Source organism: Ornithodoros turicata, chromosome 5 (assembly GCF_037126465.1).
Source record: "Ornithodoros turicata isolate Travis chromosome 5, ASM3712646v1, whole genome shotgun sequence".
In the NCBI taxonomy this organism is placed as follows: Eukaryota; Metazoa; Arthropoda; class Arachnida; order Ixodida; family Argasidae; genus Ornithodoros; species Ornithodoros turicata.
This window is the reverse complement of record NC_088205.1, coordinates 72,697,555-72,710,831: the sequence shown is the minus strand read 5'-3', so window position 1 is coordinate 72,710,831 and position 13,277 is coordinate 72,697,555. Positions and strand designations below refer to the sequence as shown.

The following is a 13,277-nucleotide window of genomic DNA, read 5'->3' as shown; positions in this document are numbered from 1 at the left end:
AACTGGAAGTGATTCTGTTTTCCGATTGAACTTACAATGGGCACTTCTGGCAGTGGCTTGTACAGCCTCCTTTTCCTGTTGATACCGCCTCTTGGGTTGGTGAGCCTTGCGCTGCAGGATTCAGGTGAGATCGAGATTCGCTATAACCCGTGTTTGATAGCAATCATGGCAAAAATATGTAATATAATTCTGTCCGCTAGATGCGTCTTGTAGGCAATGCTAAATAGCATTTGAACAACGGGTTTCGGTTTTTTAAAGCAATGCCGAGGACCATTCAGCTGTAGGCACCTCCTCGCCTAAAAACAATTCTCCTTGAAACCTTTCATGAACGTGCCTACCATGCGCCTTCCTGGTGCAATGGAACAACAACTTTATTTTGAGATGAATGGAGAGACTCATCGCCTGGTGCAATATGCTGCCCCGGTGCCGATGGTGATGTGGGGAATGAAATAATGTGCCCCTTCACAATAAGGATCGAAGTCCGATGGTGTCCGAAAAATGCAATGAATGGATGGGTGGTGCAATGGAGTTCTTTGGTGCCTCATGGACCTCATTTTATCTTAGTTGACCCTATACAATCATGAAGTCGGACACTACGAGAGAAGCTGAAATATTCCACAGTGATACCACGGCACCGCGGTATTGGTATCACTGCGTTAGACTGCGCGTGATAGCTCCTGCGCCTGTTCGTCTGTCCAGCACAGGTGAAGCGGCACAGGAGCTCCCTAACCGGCTATCTGACTTCACAGTATCATGTGGCACCTCCCTACACACCCAAGCTCGATTACAGTTACCATTATCATGCAAAGTTGTAGTGGTGACCATCATCCGTATTCACCTGATGGCACTGACGATTTTTCTGCTGACGTCGCCCATGTCGGAGACCCCCGGACATTCGAGACATTGGTGCAGTTCTTGGAGGTTTATGTTGTCGAACCGCACTTTGTTCATAAGTATGTCCCCTTGCTTGTAACGTTGCTCAGGGAAGTAATTCAGCCATCGCATGGCAGCTTCGAACACTTCCATTTCACTGCATAATGACAACGAAACTTCTCATGCACTCTATGGACAACCATCAAGAGACCGTACTATAATGCATAATTTAGGGCGTTATTTGAGCCATCGTATGGCTGCTGCTCCAATCACGATTTGTGACCGGTGCCATTGGCATCATTGTCAGGTCATCTCTTCGTCTACGTCTACGTAAAAGGTCCACAAAGGTCCCTTCATCCAACTCACCGACGGCAGCCTATGGTGTCGGCTGATATGAGCTGCATAACATCCTCCATTTCCATCTCGAGGAATTCCTTGGTAGTAGCGACAGACGTGAAGTGAGACGTCAAGAAATTGAAGGACCGCCTCTCCTCATCTTCGAGATTCAGCCTCCGTGCAGCAGAGTACATCAACATCTGTTGTCCCATCGGAGTCGCCTCAGTTTCCATCTGGATGAAGTGCAGAGTGGCATACTTGAAGCCCAACTCTTGCGTTGAGCCACGTGCGAAAAATGACACTCACCTGTATGCACTTTTTGACGACCTCTGACATGTGCAAGCGGAAGGCTGCGCTGAAAACATCAGTCACGTTTTCTGGTGTCACGATGAATTGACCTGTGTTCATGTACTGCAGTAGAATCTTGAAAGTAGCAGCAGAAACACCGGAGAGTTTCAACTGCGTAGGTTACATAATCAATAAACTACCTTCTGCCGTTTGTACACGACAAGTTGCCACAAAACACAGGAACACACTGCATGAAACATAGTTCGGCCACAGAAATATCGTATCTAATAATTCGAGCGCATTTTGGCAATGCTGCTATAGTTGATAATATTCCAAGTGGAGCGAAGGAGCAAAAAGCCCAAAAGGCCCACGTCGGGCTGCGATGCATCAAAGGGATGTCTGGATTATAGTTTACTTTGTTTTTCTTTCTGTTCTCATCCTTCTCGAATGTGCGCTTGAAGAATGGGCTGCAATTGGTCAGCAGCTCTCGCTCTATCCGAAAAGCCTGATCGTCGACGATGATGTCCACATATGGTCGAGCAGAACTCCCAGAACACGGCGGCTCCATTGTTTCCGCGCCACTTGCTCTGCGTAGTATTAAAATTCAACGGCCAGTAGTGGGTTATGCTGAGCGGAAAAATATGCAGCAACAATAATATTCCTTAACCGTCAAGGTGTCTCCAAAACTAAACGTCAAATATGCTGTAACAAAAGCAAACCGTTCTGATACATTCGCGCATCGTTTCCCTAATCGGCTCGCAATATTAAGAAGAGTAACGAAACATATATAATTTACACACCCGAGTGAAATATAAGAGTACAAGTGAATGATTTCATGTTCTCCCCACAGGAAAAGAAATGTCAGTGGGGCTTACCCTATGGCAGCCTGGACCTTCGGTCACAAGATATGCCCACAGAAGGCTGTGTCATCTAACCGAAAGCTTCCAAGGCGCCACGTGCTGGGAGGCCACTGCTCGCCTCGAGGGTTGTTGATGACGTAAGTTTTCGTAATGTCTCCTTTTCTTTTTGCCGGAGTGTGCTGCTACAAAGGCTGCTGCACCTAACGAATGTGTTTTACTGACTGCATCATGTACGCAATGAAAGCGCATATGCATCGCAATCGACCACCTGGAATGCATGATCAAGTCGTATGCAGCGTCAGAAGAGCAGTAAATGCAGTATGAGCAACATGTAACCCCAGTTTGCTTGCTATGAAGGGTGACTGTCCGTTATAGCCTGCATGTTATGGTCTAACCGCAGGAGAGGTTTACTGGGTTTATTTCACTACGAAATACCCCAAGCAGCATACTGTTTTGAAAGCGAGTGTGGCTGGCAGACGCTCTGTCGGTGCGGTGCTCTCTATTGCATTGCAGAGCTGCCAGTCCACCCCTGTGCACTCGTACTTTCAGAGCATTGTGCCGCATGGGAAAGTTCGTCGTGCATGTCGTTGTGCCCAGCGCTTCCTTGTTGCTCCGAGAGGTGCTGCTACTGGAATGCCCGCCTGCCAGCCCTTCGACCCATTAAAAGGAAAAATTGCAAGCACCACGCTATATTAGTATGATGGAAATTGTACAAGGTTGCTACACTGCGGCGTACTAAGCACAGTCTCTGCGCTTTCTTTCAGCTGTTCCCCCATATTTAAACGAGCGCACAAGAGCATGCGGAGAGTTGTTTGCCTAGACATGACTTACGCGATGCATACACAGACCAGAAAACTCCGGAAATGTAAGCTGTTGGCGTGGCGTATTTGTACTTGCCTTCTGATGGATTTGTTTTTATTCAACCTCTGCATGTATGGCCCAGCCGGCTACGTTAAAGTAAACAGACTCACAATAATCGTAAAACTGGTATATTTCACCTTTTCGTGGTCGCAATTTATTTGTACTATTCAGGCAAGTCGAATCGCAGAGGCGGCGGGTGCATAGATTTCTGCGGTAGATTTCCTTCTAGAATCACTATGCATGGGCGTCCAGATTTCTGCAACATATATGTTGTGTACGCTGTCGCAGCTGTGACATTTTGATTCTCGCTGATGTCTGCGCGATTGCGGAGGTGGCTTTTGAATGCGCCATCAACGCTTCTGTTTCGAAATTTCATTTGAATTGAGAGGCGGCGCGGGAGTACTTTTGGTATACGCATCCATTGCGTGTCTGACTGTCCATCACGTTCGTGGGACTTGCTTTGTTCCTCTCTCGAAGAGCTGTGTTATGGTGGGCTTGAGGATTTAGTGCGTGCAACGTCCACGGGCTTCGCTTCTTCACTGGCAGATGGGGATGCGGTTACCTGGGAACCAAGTGTTGCTTCGCTGACGGATGTGTGAGGAGCTTCTACAATTCTTTTGTCAGCATGAGTTTTGCTATCATTCTCCCCTGATGGTTGTGCAGTTTCTTGGGGCATGCCCGAGCTTTCAATGTCATCTGGGAGTGTAGCTGCAGTAGAACTGGATTGCGCTGCACTGACTGCGGTGCAAGGAGCTTGTAATGCCACTGGTGGGATGGAACCAGGTGACGATGGCGGCGACATAGATTTTTGTGGACCACCATTGGCGGGTTGTGAGGCAACCTTCACGGGTGACAGCCCACTAGGTAGAGTCGTTCCAGTTGGACTCTCTCCGCCTGGTGAACCTGCACTAGAACGATGTGTTCCTGCTGTCGCTGTTGTTGGTCCCCTTGCAGGAGGTGGTGGTGGCAACATGTGACTAGGTGGCTGTTTACTATCTTGTAGATGTTCCAGTTCCGGAACACTTGATGACTCTATACTATCTTGTGGAAGTACTGTCGCTTCGGCTTTTGGTGAGGCGGGCATGGACGGACTATCCTCCTTCGAACTGGCTGGATGTGAGAGCCCCATGGGAGTCGGCAGTTCAATACTGACGATGCCAGGTTGCTGCTGGACTGCAATCGGACTGAAGGGGAGCGATGTGAATCCAGCGGGGCTGGACAGCTCTTGATGATCTAGGGTGTGTGGCCCTGCGCTGGTTTGATTCCGAGGAAGAACCGCAGACCGTTCTCCGGATGGTGGTGCTGCAGAACTATCAGAGTGAGGCTCCGATTGCGGAGCACTATGTAGATCTCTACTGGCCTGATGTGGAGGAGCTGCTGTACTTAGGGCTTGCTCATTTGAAGGCACACCTGCGAGCTTCATGTGAGGGGGCTCTTCTCTACGAGTAGGTAGCTGTTCTTCGTACGGTACAACGGCACTGTGAGGCTGTGATGAGACTCCTTCGACATTTTGTGAGTCTTTCGGGCTTCGTAATTCTTCATTAGAACGTTGACGAGCCGGTTCTACGATGTCGGATGGCTGCTTGCTGGCTTGTGAGTGTGTCAGTTCTTGTGTTGTTTCTTCCTTTGCAGTCGTCAAAACTGGAAGCGATACAGGAATAGGCTGCTCTTTGGGTCTTACAGGTCTTGCTTCTCGCTCACTACTGACTTCTTGAGGAGCAACAGGTGCAGGACTGGTTGGGCTTTCGCTGGCTTGTGGTTGTCTAAATGCTTCTACAAGCGGGACTGCCGTAACGGCGTATGCCTCAGACGGTGGTGGAACTGCTACGGTACGAGGTGGCTGTTCGCAGGGAGGTTTGGGTGTTATTTTTTCTGGTCTAGTTTCTGGCTGGCGAACAACTTGTTGCGGCTCAGCGCGTGCATCAGAGCATGGCCCTTCACTGCTGGGTGGAGATGTTGGTGCTTTTTTACTAGGTGGCTCTGGAAAAGCTTTTACAGTGGGAGCTGCGGAAACTGTGATCCTCTCTGTCCGAGGAATAAGCGCCTCTTTAGCAGGTGGTGGCAGTACCTCTAGGCTTGACTCCCTGTTCGCTTCCACTGGAATGATTGATGTTGAACTAACACTGCTTAGTTCTTTGACGACCATACATGGCTCTTCGCTTCCGGGATGAGGCTGCTTTCCTAAAGGTCTGGGAGGAGCTCTGCTGGCTTTCGCTGGAGTAACAGCAGTGGCTGTAACTACTGCTTCTGTGACGGCCACAGGTGCAGCTGCCACGGCTCTGGGAGATGCTTCCGCAGGGCGCGGAGGTTCCTCCTCTGTGTGTCGTTTTGTGGTAGCAAGCTTTTTGGTGTCTTGTTCGTCGCTGCGCGGTTCCTGGCTTGACGGCTCTCTCCTGATGGCCTTAAGACTCGGAGCCATAACTCTATAGCCTTCTTCCAACGGTGGAAGCACGAGGGCGGCATAAGCCGAAATGGGTAATGGAACGTCTTTTATATCCTTCCAGTTGAATTTGCTGCTAGATATATCAGAAGTTATAATGCTGGTTAGCGGCTGATTGGGGGCTTCGACGTCTTGACCTCCTACAACAAAAGCGTGGCCTTCTGCAAAGAAAGTCGTGGTTTTAATTAGATGTTCAACCACCACATTTACAGCGGAGCACAAGATGGACGAACGCATGATAATCTGGTGACAATAGAGGGTTTTAATGCATCGTACGCTATCGCCCTTGCGCACGTAAGGGATACTGTTGGCGGTCTTGCGCACGCGCAAACATAAAGATAGCTTAGCGCGGTGCGCAGAACCACCATGCTATTCCTTACGTAGGCAAAGGCGATAGTGTACAATGCACTAAAACTCACGAATAACCCGAAGACAGCGCCCGGTGGTACTATATCTGAAATCTCTCTGCACGAGCGATGATTGCGACCATGTGCTCAAAAGAACGTTTCCTCACCCTAGCAGTTCTGTGCAAGGAGCCTTACGGTCGTGTTCTTAAACGTTCCTCGATTTGACACCCCGCCTTGACCCCGGTGAGGGGAGAAAAGAACCGCTCCTCCACTTGAGGAGGCTTCAAGGAAGCACCGGTTCTACCGTGTGCATGTCGAAAAAAAAAGTACGAAAGGGGGTTCGAATCAAGGTCAGTAAGAATGCGGCCTTTAGAATCAACCGGATAAGAATAACAAATTTCAGTAAGCAAGTAGACAGCAACCGTAAGAAGAGCCACGCCTTTCCTGGAAGTCTGTCCCCCTCTTTTTAACGTACGTTCGGGGGTACGAAAGTATGGAGTATCTTGTCACCTGTAGTCACCAAATGTCAGCATCTAAGCCGCAGAACGCTGTCATTCTAAACCATTCAATAAGGGTAGGCCACTTACTGTATTGCAGAACGTGGGCATTGTGGCGCGCCACAGGCATCGTGGCAACTTGCTTCCAAGATTTCATCTTATCTGTGTACACGACAACGTCCTCGATGGTGAGAAGCTTCCTTGTTGGTCCCGCGTTGTTATAGAATATGCCACCGAAGCAGTATAGTTCCTTATCCTCCACGTTCAGCAACGACACACAGGTCCTTGGGGATGGCAGATAGCTTGCTGCGTACGTCCACCTGAAGATAAACAGCCACCAGCGTGCTGCAGATTCATACATTCACAGCACACGAAAAAAAAAATGGGGAGGGGGTTACCGAGCGTGTTGTGCCCAAAAACCACAAGAGTTTTCAGCCTCCCAATGCTTACTCGTTAGTATTGGGGTTGTAGACTTCCACGTAGGCCGTAGAGCACGTCTGAAGACCCACTATCTGAACGATGCCTCCAACAACCCACAGTTTGCCCTGAAACGCCGAGACACCCATCCCCATGCGGCCACAGTACAAGCCTTTATCAAGAACGTCCCACGTGTCTTCTTCAGGATTGTAACGTTCCACGCTTGACAACAACCTATAAGGCGCAGAATGTTTAGTAGAATTCACATAGACTCCTTCCTTTGACGAGAACGGTCCGTTTCTCACACTTACACATCATGAGCGTCTACGCCGCCGACGACATAGAATTTGTTGTCCAGTATCGCGACGCCGTGGTAACCCCTGGCGTTTCTCAACGGTGCAATGACACTCCACTCGCCAGTTTGAACGTGGTAACGGAAGCAGAAACTCGTCGACATACGCAAACCATACGTAGCGTCGCGATTGTCGAATCCACCTGTGGCAGAGCAAAGAGTTGCCTGAGTGGCAGTGACCGTGATATACAATACGGAAGTGGCGAACTGTAGAGTATGAATTCCCCCCTCCTTTTTTCCCAGAACGTTCGTTATGAATGGTTCAGAAGGGAGCGCATCCATAGAATGTTGCTTAGGACAACAAACCAAAGGACGACAAGACTATTCGTTTTGGGCATATATTGCTCACAATGTTTCTCTCTTTGTCGAAATACTTCGGGACTGATATAATCGTTTCTTCAGTGAGTCGCGAAGCTGATAAAGTGCTTGGATATTGTTGCGATTCCCTCTCATAGTAATAAACCATGAACGAGACCTCCAGTGACCAAGTTTCCAAAGCTCTGGACTTTTTTGTATTGGACGTTTCTTAATGAAGACGGAATGACGATGACCAAGGAGAACGATAATTATGTTTGGCCCTCGTGCCGCCCATTTTTAGGCCTCCGAAACGCACTCGTAGGACTACGAGCGCCATGACGATGACGATCATGAATATGTACGGTTACGATTTGTAATAAATAGCGAGTGGATTTTCATGCCAATGCCATGTTCTTTTCTTTTTCTTTCTTCTTATTTTTTTTTCCACGAGTCGTGGTTCCGGACCAATCAGAAGGGTTCTATGGTGCATAAATAAATATGTATATATAAATACATGCATGCTCTGTAAATGCATGCTCTATCCATTGTGGCATATTTAGCAAGAAAAGTGCATATTTTGCCAAACTTTCAGGTTCGAGAGCTTACTTCTTATTTTTTCATGGACGGTTTTGCTGCCTCGGGACGCTGTTGGGTCGTCTTTCGCGAAAATTCTGATCAGAATCGAATATTTTCCATGTTTCGGTGAGGGGAGGTGCGGTGTTCAGCCCGTACCCTGGCTGCTCCCATCCTCCGCTCCGTGCATGACCGATGGGCCGTGCTTCACCTTCGCCACATCACCGTTACGAAGACGGGCGGCGTTCACATTATAATCGGCATGATGCCGTGCCGATCGCAAAGCTATGCGCTTTCGTCAACCAGCTAACCTGCCTTTACGAACCTGCCTTTTATCAAACACGAACGCAAAGCCTACAGCTCCGTGATAGATATCTGTGGCGCAAGCATCCTGTGACGTGTGCTTCAGAACGAAGGCGGCTTTATTTTGCAGTGTTATCCTAATAAAATTCTCGCGTTAAAATAGGTATTTGGCGAATTGCTTATATTGAGGACTTTTACTGCATATTTCGAAGGCTTTCAGTACATAGTTGCATGCATACAGGGGTTTGTTTTGTTGTTCCTTTACGTAATTTTTATAAGAACGCTATATTTAGCGTTTGTGGTTTTCGGCGTTTTCTTTTTCAAGCTAATTCGGGGGGAGGGGGTTTATCGGCCTTTATATGTTTCGCTACATATCGGATTCCTTCGGCAGCTATATTCGGCAACGAAAATAAATGCAAGAATGCGGGCATCTATTCAACTCCACATGAAGGTCTCAGAAACGGAAACAAGGGCGAGTCTAAGTCGTTATTGGAGGGGTGTAGCCAGAAGAGTTCAAAGGGTACAAATTCGAACTAGAAGGCTAGGGAGTCAGTGATCGGATTTTGGGACCGTTTGGGAATTCCAAACATTTCCTGGCGATAACAGACCTCACAACCAGGTCATCCTTCTACAATTGCTGAACCATAACCAAACAAGGGCACCGTCCGAAGATGATAGTGAGTATTAGTGCAATGTTGGCTATCGCCTGAGCGTACATAAGGAATAGCCTGGTGGTTCTGAGCGCTGCGCGAGGCTCTGTTTACGTTTTGCGTGTGCGCGGGACCACCCACGCTATCCCTTACGTACGCAAAGGCGATAGCGTACGATGCTCTAAAACTCTCTAATGCCAGGCTCGACCTACGGTTCACAAGTGGGGGATTCCAACATAGATTTCTATCTCCTATTCAAAGAATGGCAGCTGACATGGTACTGCATATTCTGATTTTTTCGAAATTTTCATTCGGGGGGTATTTTTTGGCATTTTTCGGCAAATGCCGAAAACCACAAACCCTTCCTTTTATTATGCTTTTCTGTGCCAATATTATAGGTTTAGACAGAAACCTGAGTAGCTTCCAGTTACTTCAGGAACTCGTGTCCAAGCGCACATAAAGGCGAAGGATGCTCACTAAGGATACAACGATATAGATATTTGTATCGATATTTTGCGAAACCGATGTTATTGATAAATTGAATATATACCATAAACATGACGATTTTTTTTTCTTTCTCTACGATATTGAATAAATTCCGATAAAATATCGATAACTTCCTCACGGATACACACTCACATAATATCGATATGCATCGATGTATTACAGACTAGCGTAGTGGTAATGCTGGTGGTACGTAATGGGTATATGAGCAGGTCATGGATGAGTTTTGTCTCCACAGTGGGTTCACATGAAACACATGTTGCCAATCTAGCAAACGTGACAAAGCATTATTAAGCCGCGTTAATCTCACCTATAATGTAGATTTCGTCATTGTAGAAAACACATTTGTGTCCGTAGCGTGGAAGCGGCATCATATTGCAGCGTCTCCATTCGTTGTCGTCAAGGTTATACCGCAGCATGAGACACCCTAAGGTTAACAATTTTTAAGTTCGATGCCAAACCAGTTGAGTGACCCTCACCTGAAAGAACTTGACTTAGGGAGCCGAGGTTGATTCCCCCTAGTACGAGCAAAACGGGTGAGCTAGCGTCCTGAACACAGGGTGATGGCCACTTTTCCAGTTCCTTGGCTGGGTTTACTCTCCAATCAGCCGGAACGGATTCTTCCCAGTCTTCGCTGTACGGGGTCATCTTCTGTATCATTTCGGCAATCGACGGCTGTAATAGCATTCCGTAAGAGCGTCACGTAATAGCCACACGTCTAAGCAAAACATAGGAATCCTAAGGAGAGGGACTAGAAGAAAAGCTGGGAGAGAGAGTAACGGGGTTAGGGCAAAGGAAGCGAGACCCTCTCCTATAGCGTCCAGGTCCGGGACGCGCCATGATTGGGATTCTGGATTCGGCCGGATTTGGCCACGGCGCTTCCACGCGTGAAGACCAGGCGCGTTCGGTGCCATGGTATCCAATCCAATGCAAGTCGTGATTGCTTTCGCTGGGCTCAGTGTGCCATGCCGTGTGCGAAGTTTTTTTTTTTTTTTCTGTTCTCATATTCCGTAAGGAAGGAGTCAGTTTAAACAAGGAGTCAGTACAGTTGAAACCCTATGCTGCGACATGAAAGAACGGCGCACGGAACTCCTAGGAGACAGCATTCGTGACACGCTAGGCCTAACGTATCGATCATGGCGGCCCATATGTTGAGATGCGCCCCCTTCGCTGGCTTGGTTTCTATGGTCATTCTGAGAGTTCTACGAGTTTACTCGATTTGGTAGCATATCGAGCAACAAAAGACAGCCAGTCATATGCAGGGTGTTCGTATTCTATCGATACAGACATCGTTTCTGCGACGCGGGTTATACGTGGGTTAGCGAAGCAGAGATTCTGTACGAAAGAGCGTGTGAATACCGTGTGAATAGCGTGTGATTGACCAATTACCGAAAAGCATTAATCATTTCTTTCATTCGATGTTTTCGAACACATGGAATTGGAGGCAACAACTAATTGGTTAACGACTACGGCATTCTAACCACCATACGACAATCCCCTATATATGGGGGCCTAGGACTTAGATGGGTTCACCGGGGCAGCTAAGCGGTTTATCTGACCCCTCAAATTGCGATCAGTATTAAAGCCGAACAAATTAGCAAACGTGTTAACAATGTAGGGGATTCTTCGCTACGTTAAATCTGTACGGTAGCTATTAAGTATTTATTTATCTATTTATTTTCACTATCGGCCTGCGAAAAGGGTGCGTTTGTAAATACCTTTATTCCACATGCTCAACTGAAAGTTTGAGCATGCAGAATAAAGGTTGTAATAAGTAAAAAATAATAAATAAGGTAGAATAAAGGTGTAACGCTGCTGGAAAAGGTGTTTGCAAGGAGCCCACCTGAAACGCTGTTTTAGATTGGATAACCCCTCCATTGAAATAGTGCTCTTTGTAGAATACGCCATTGATAACGGTGTTTTACAAAGCATTCTACTCGTATATCGATTTGCACCAAAGAGGCGTGTGCCATTGGAGAAGGCACTTGCACCGAAAGGTGTAGAAACCTTAGGTGTGTTAGCTTCAGAAAAATTGTGGTGGTCACTTACTTTGTCGTTAAGGGTAACCCGGTGCAAGTAGAGTGGCAAATACTCTTCGTGTGCCTTTCGGTCTTCGTCCGTCTCTTCCGACAAGAAGGCGTATGTAGATGCTTCCCTCACATCTGGTCCTGCCCTGCTGACTGCTTCCGTGGACAGGGCCGAAGGCACTATGCTCAACTCAGTTTGTGTGTCAGCTGTTCTGGTTGCAGGCCTTGGAGGGGGCGACTCTCTCGACATGGCAACCTCGGAGAGGAGGACTTCCCACTCCGACATGTCGACCGGTCCTTTAGATTCTTTAACAACTGGTATTGCTGTCCTTTCACACGGCAGTTCTTCGACTTCTTCTTGTTTCTTTGCTTCTACTTCAGGTTCTTTGCCTGCACCTTCTGTCAGTTTCTGCGTTGCGACCTTTGCAGCAAGTGTAGCGGCGAGTTGTTCCTCCGAGATTGTCTTGAGGGGCGGCTCTGCTTGTGAAACCAAATGTTCCGTCTCTGCTTCGGCCGCTACAGCAGGAGCTACCTCTTCTTCAGACACTTCTACCGCAAGTTTCTCGACTGCCGCTGCTGTCGCAACTGGAATTCGGTATAGTTCTGAATGCCTGGGGACACTGTCACCAACGGGTACAACTTCTACTTCAGTGGGCACTGATTCACCCTCACTCTTGGGTATAAGTGCCTCCGCCCCCGGAATGTCGATTTCAGAGGGTTTGTATTCAACCAGCAACCTGTCACAACTGATGTAGCGATCATCGCTAGAACTGCCCTTTTCTTCGGGAACTGACTTCACTTCTGCAAAGCTTTCCCCACTGATGGTTTCTTTTACACTTCGTTCCAAGTGGTCTTCAACGGCTTTTTCTGGAGCAGGTTCAACTTCATCTAATTTTCGTTCAACAAGGGCTCCGTGTACTTCTGTCCCGGTGTCAGCTGGAGCAATTTTTTCTGTTCCTTTCAGTTCTTCACCTTCTTTTGTTAACTCCTTGCCTCCTAGTTCTTCTGAGGTTTCTGCCACATGAGCAAGATCAGTACGCTCCACTAAGGCGCGTTCCTCTGATTTAATTCCTTCTTCACCGGGAAGAGCTCCTCCTGCTTCAACAGGAAGAAACTGTCGCTTCCTTGCAGCTGCGTCTTCGGCCTCTCTGACCTTACGTTCGTCCTCCGTAGGATGGACTTCAGAGCTCGCTTCCGGAACCTCAGACACATCATCCCGACGTGATTCGCGCGCCACCATCATTTGATCTGAAGGTGTCCCAACAGGAAGGAATATCCGCTTCTGTGCTACTGCTTCTATGGCATGTTCTGCACCTGGTTGTCGTTCCACTAAAGATCTCTCCTCTGATGATTCTTCTGGCTTCCTAGCTAGTTCCGAACCTACCTCTGTTGCTATACTTACTGTCGAGGGTACTGCTTCTGCAAGCTTATGCCCCTCTGATGATTCAATTAACTTTTCACCTTCACGCTCTTTCAGTATACTTTCAGCAGCTGGCACAACCTGTTCATGACTTGGTTTACGTACCACTAATTGCCTGTCAACTGGGATACGATTCAAATCTTCTTGCTCAGCTCTCTTTTCGCCTTCACCTATAGGGAAAAAAGTGACGTTTATTTGGATCTGCTACTTCGCGCTCGGGGAATTGCTGCTT

General features: G+C 47.8%; 2 protein-coding genes across 5 annotated transcripts in view; both read right to left on the bottom strand.

Annotated features, from left to right (window-relative positions):
* The window catches only part of LOC135394734 (uncharacterized), a 32,469-nt gene extending 30,019 nt beyond the window's left edge, over positions 1-2,450 (bottom strand). For both annotated transcript variants that reach the window (XM_064625635.1, XM_064625636.1), the window contains exons 1-6: positions 2,373-2,450; positions 1,913-2,084; positions 1,516-1,668; positions 1,240-1,442; positions 839-1,030; positions 36-111 (exon numbers count right to left, since the gene is read on the bottom strand). In XM_064625635.1, the coding sequence (XP_064481705.1) occupies positions 36-111; positions 839-1,030; positions 1,240-1,442; positions 1,516-1,668; positions 1,913-2,065 (777 nt within the window). In that variant the 5' untranslated portion in view covers positions 2,066-2,084; positions 2,373-2,450. The remainder of the gene's footprint in view (positions 1-35; positions 112-838; positions 1,031-1,239; positions 1,443-1,515; positions 1,669-1,912; positions 2,085-2,372) is intronic.
* An 879-nt stretch (positions 2,451-3,329) lies between these two features.
* LOC135394733 (uncharacterized) overlaps positions 3,330-13,277 on the bottom strand; it is a 29,463-nt gene continuing 19,515 nt past the window's right edge. For 2 of the 3 annotated variants that reach the window (XM_064625632.1, XM_064625634.1), the window contains 7 exons: positions 11,648-13,215; positions 10,078-10,273; positions 9,909-10,025; positions 7,231-7,414; positions 6,953-7,153; positions 6,593-6,822; positions 3,330-5,819 (listed from right to left, as the gene is read on the bottom strand). In XM_064625632.1, the coding sequence (XP_064481702.1) occupies positions 3,703-5,819; positions 6,593-6,822; positions 6,953-7,153; positions 7,231-7,414; positions 9,909-10,025; positions 10,078-10,273; positions 11,648-13,215 (4,613 nt within the window). In that variant the 3' untranslated portion in view covers positions 3,330-3,702. The remainder of the gene's footprint in view (positions 5,820-6,592; positions 6,823-6,952; positions 7,154-7,230; positions 7,415-9,908; positions 10,026-10,077; positions 10,274-11,647; positions 13,216-13,277) is intronic. The other variant, XM_064625633.1, reaches the window with a different exon arrangement.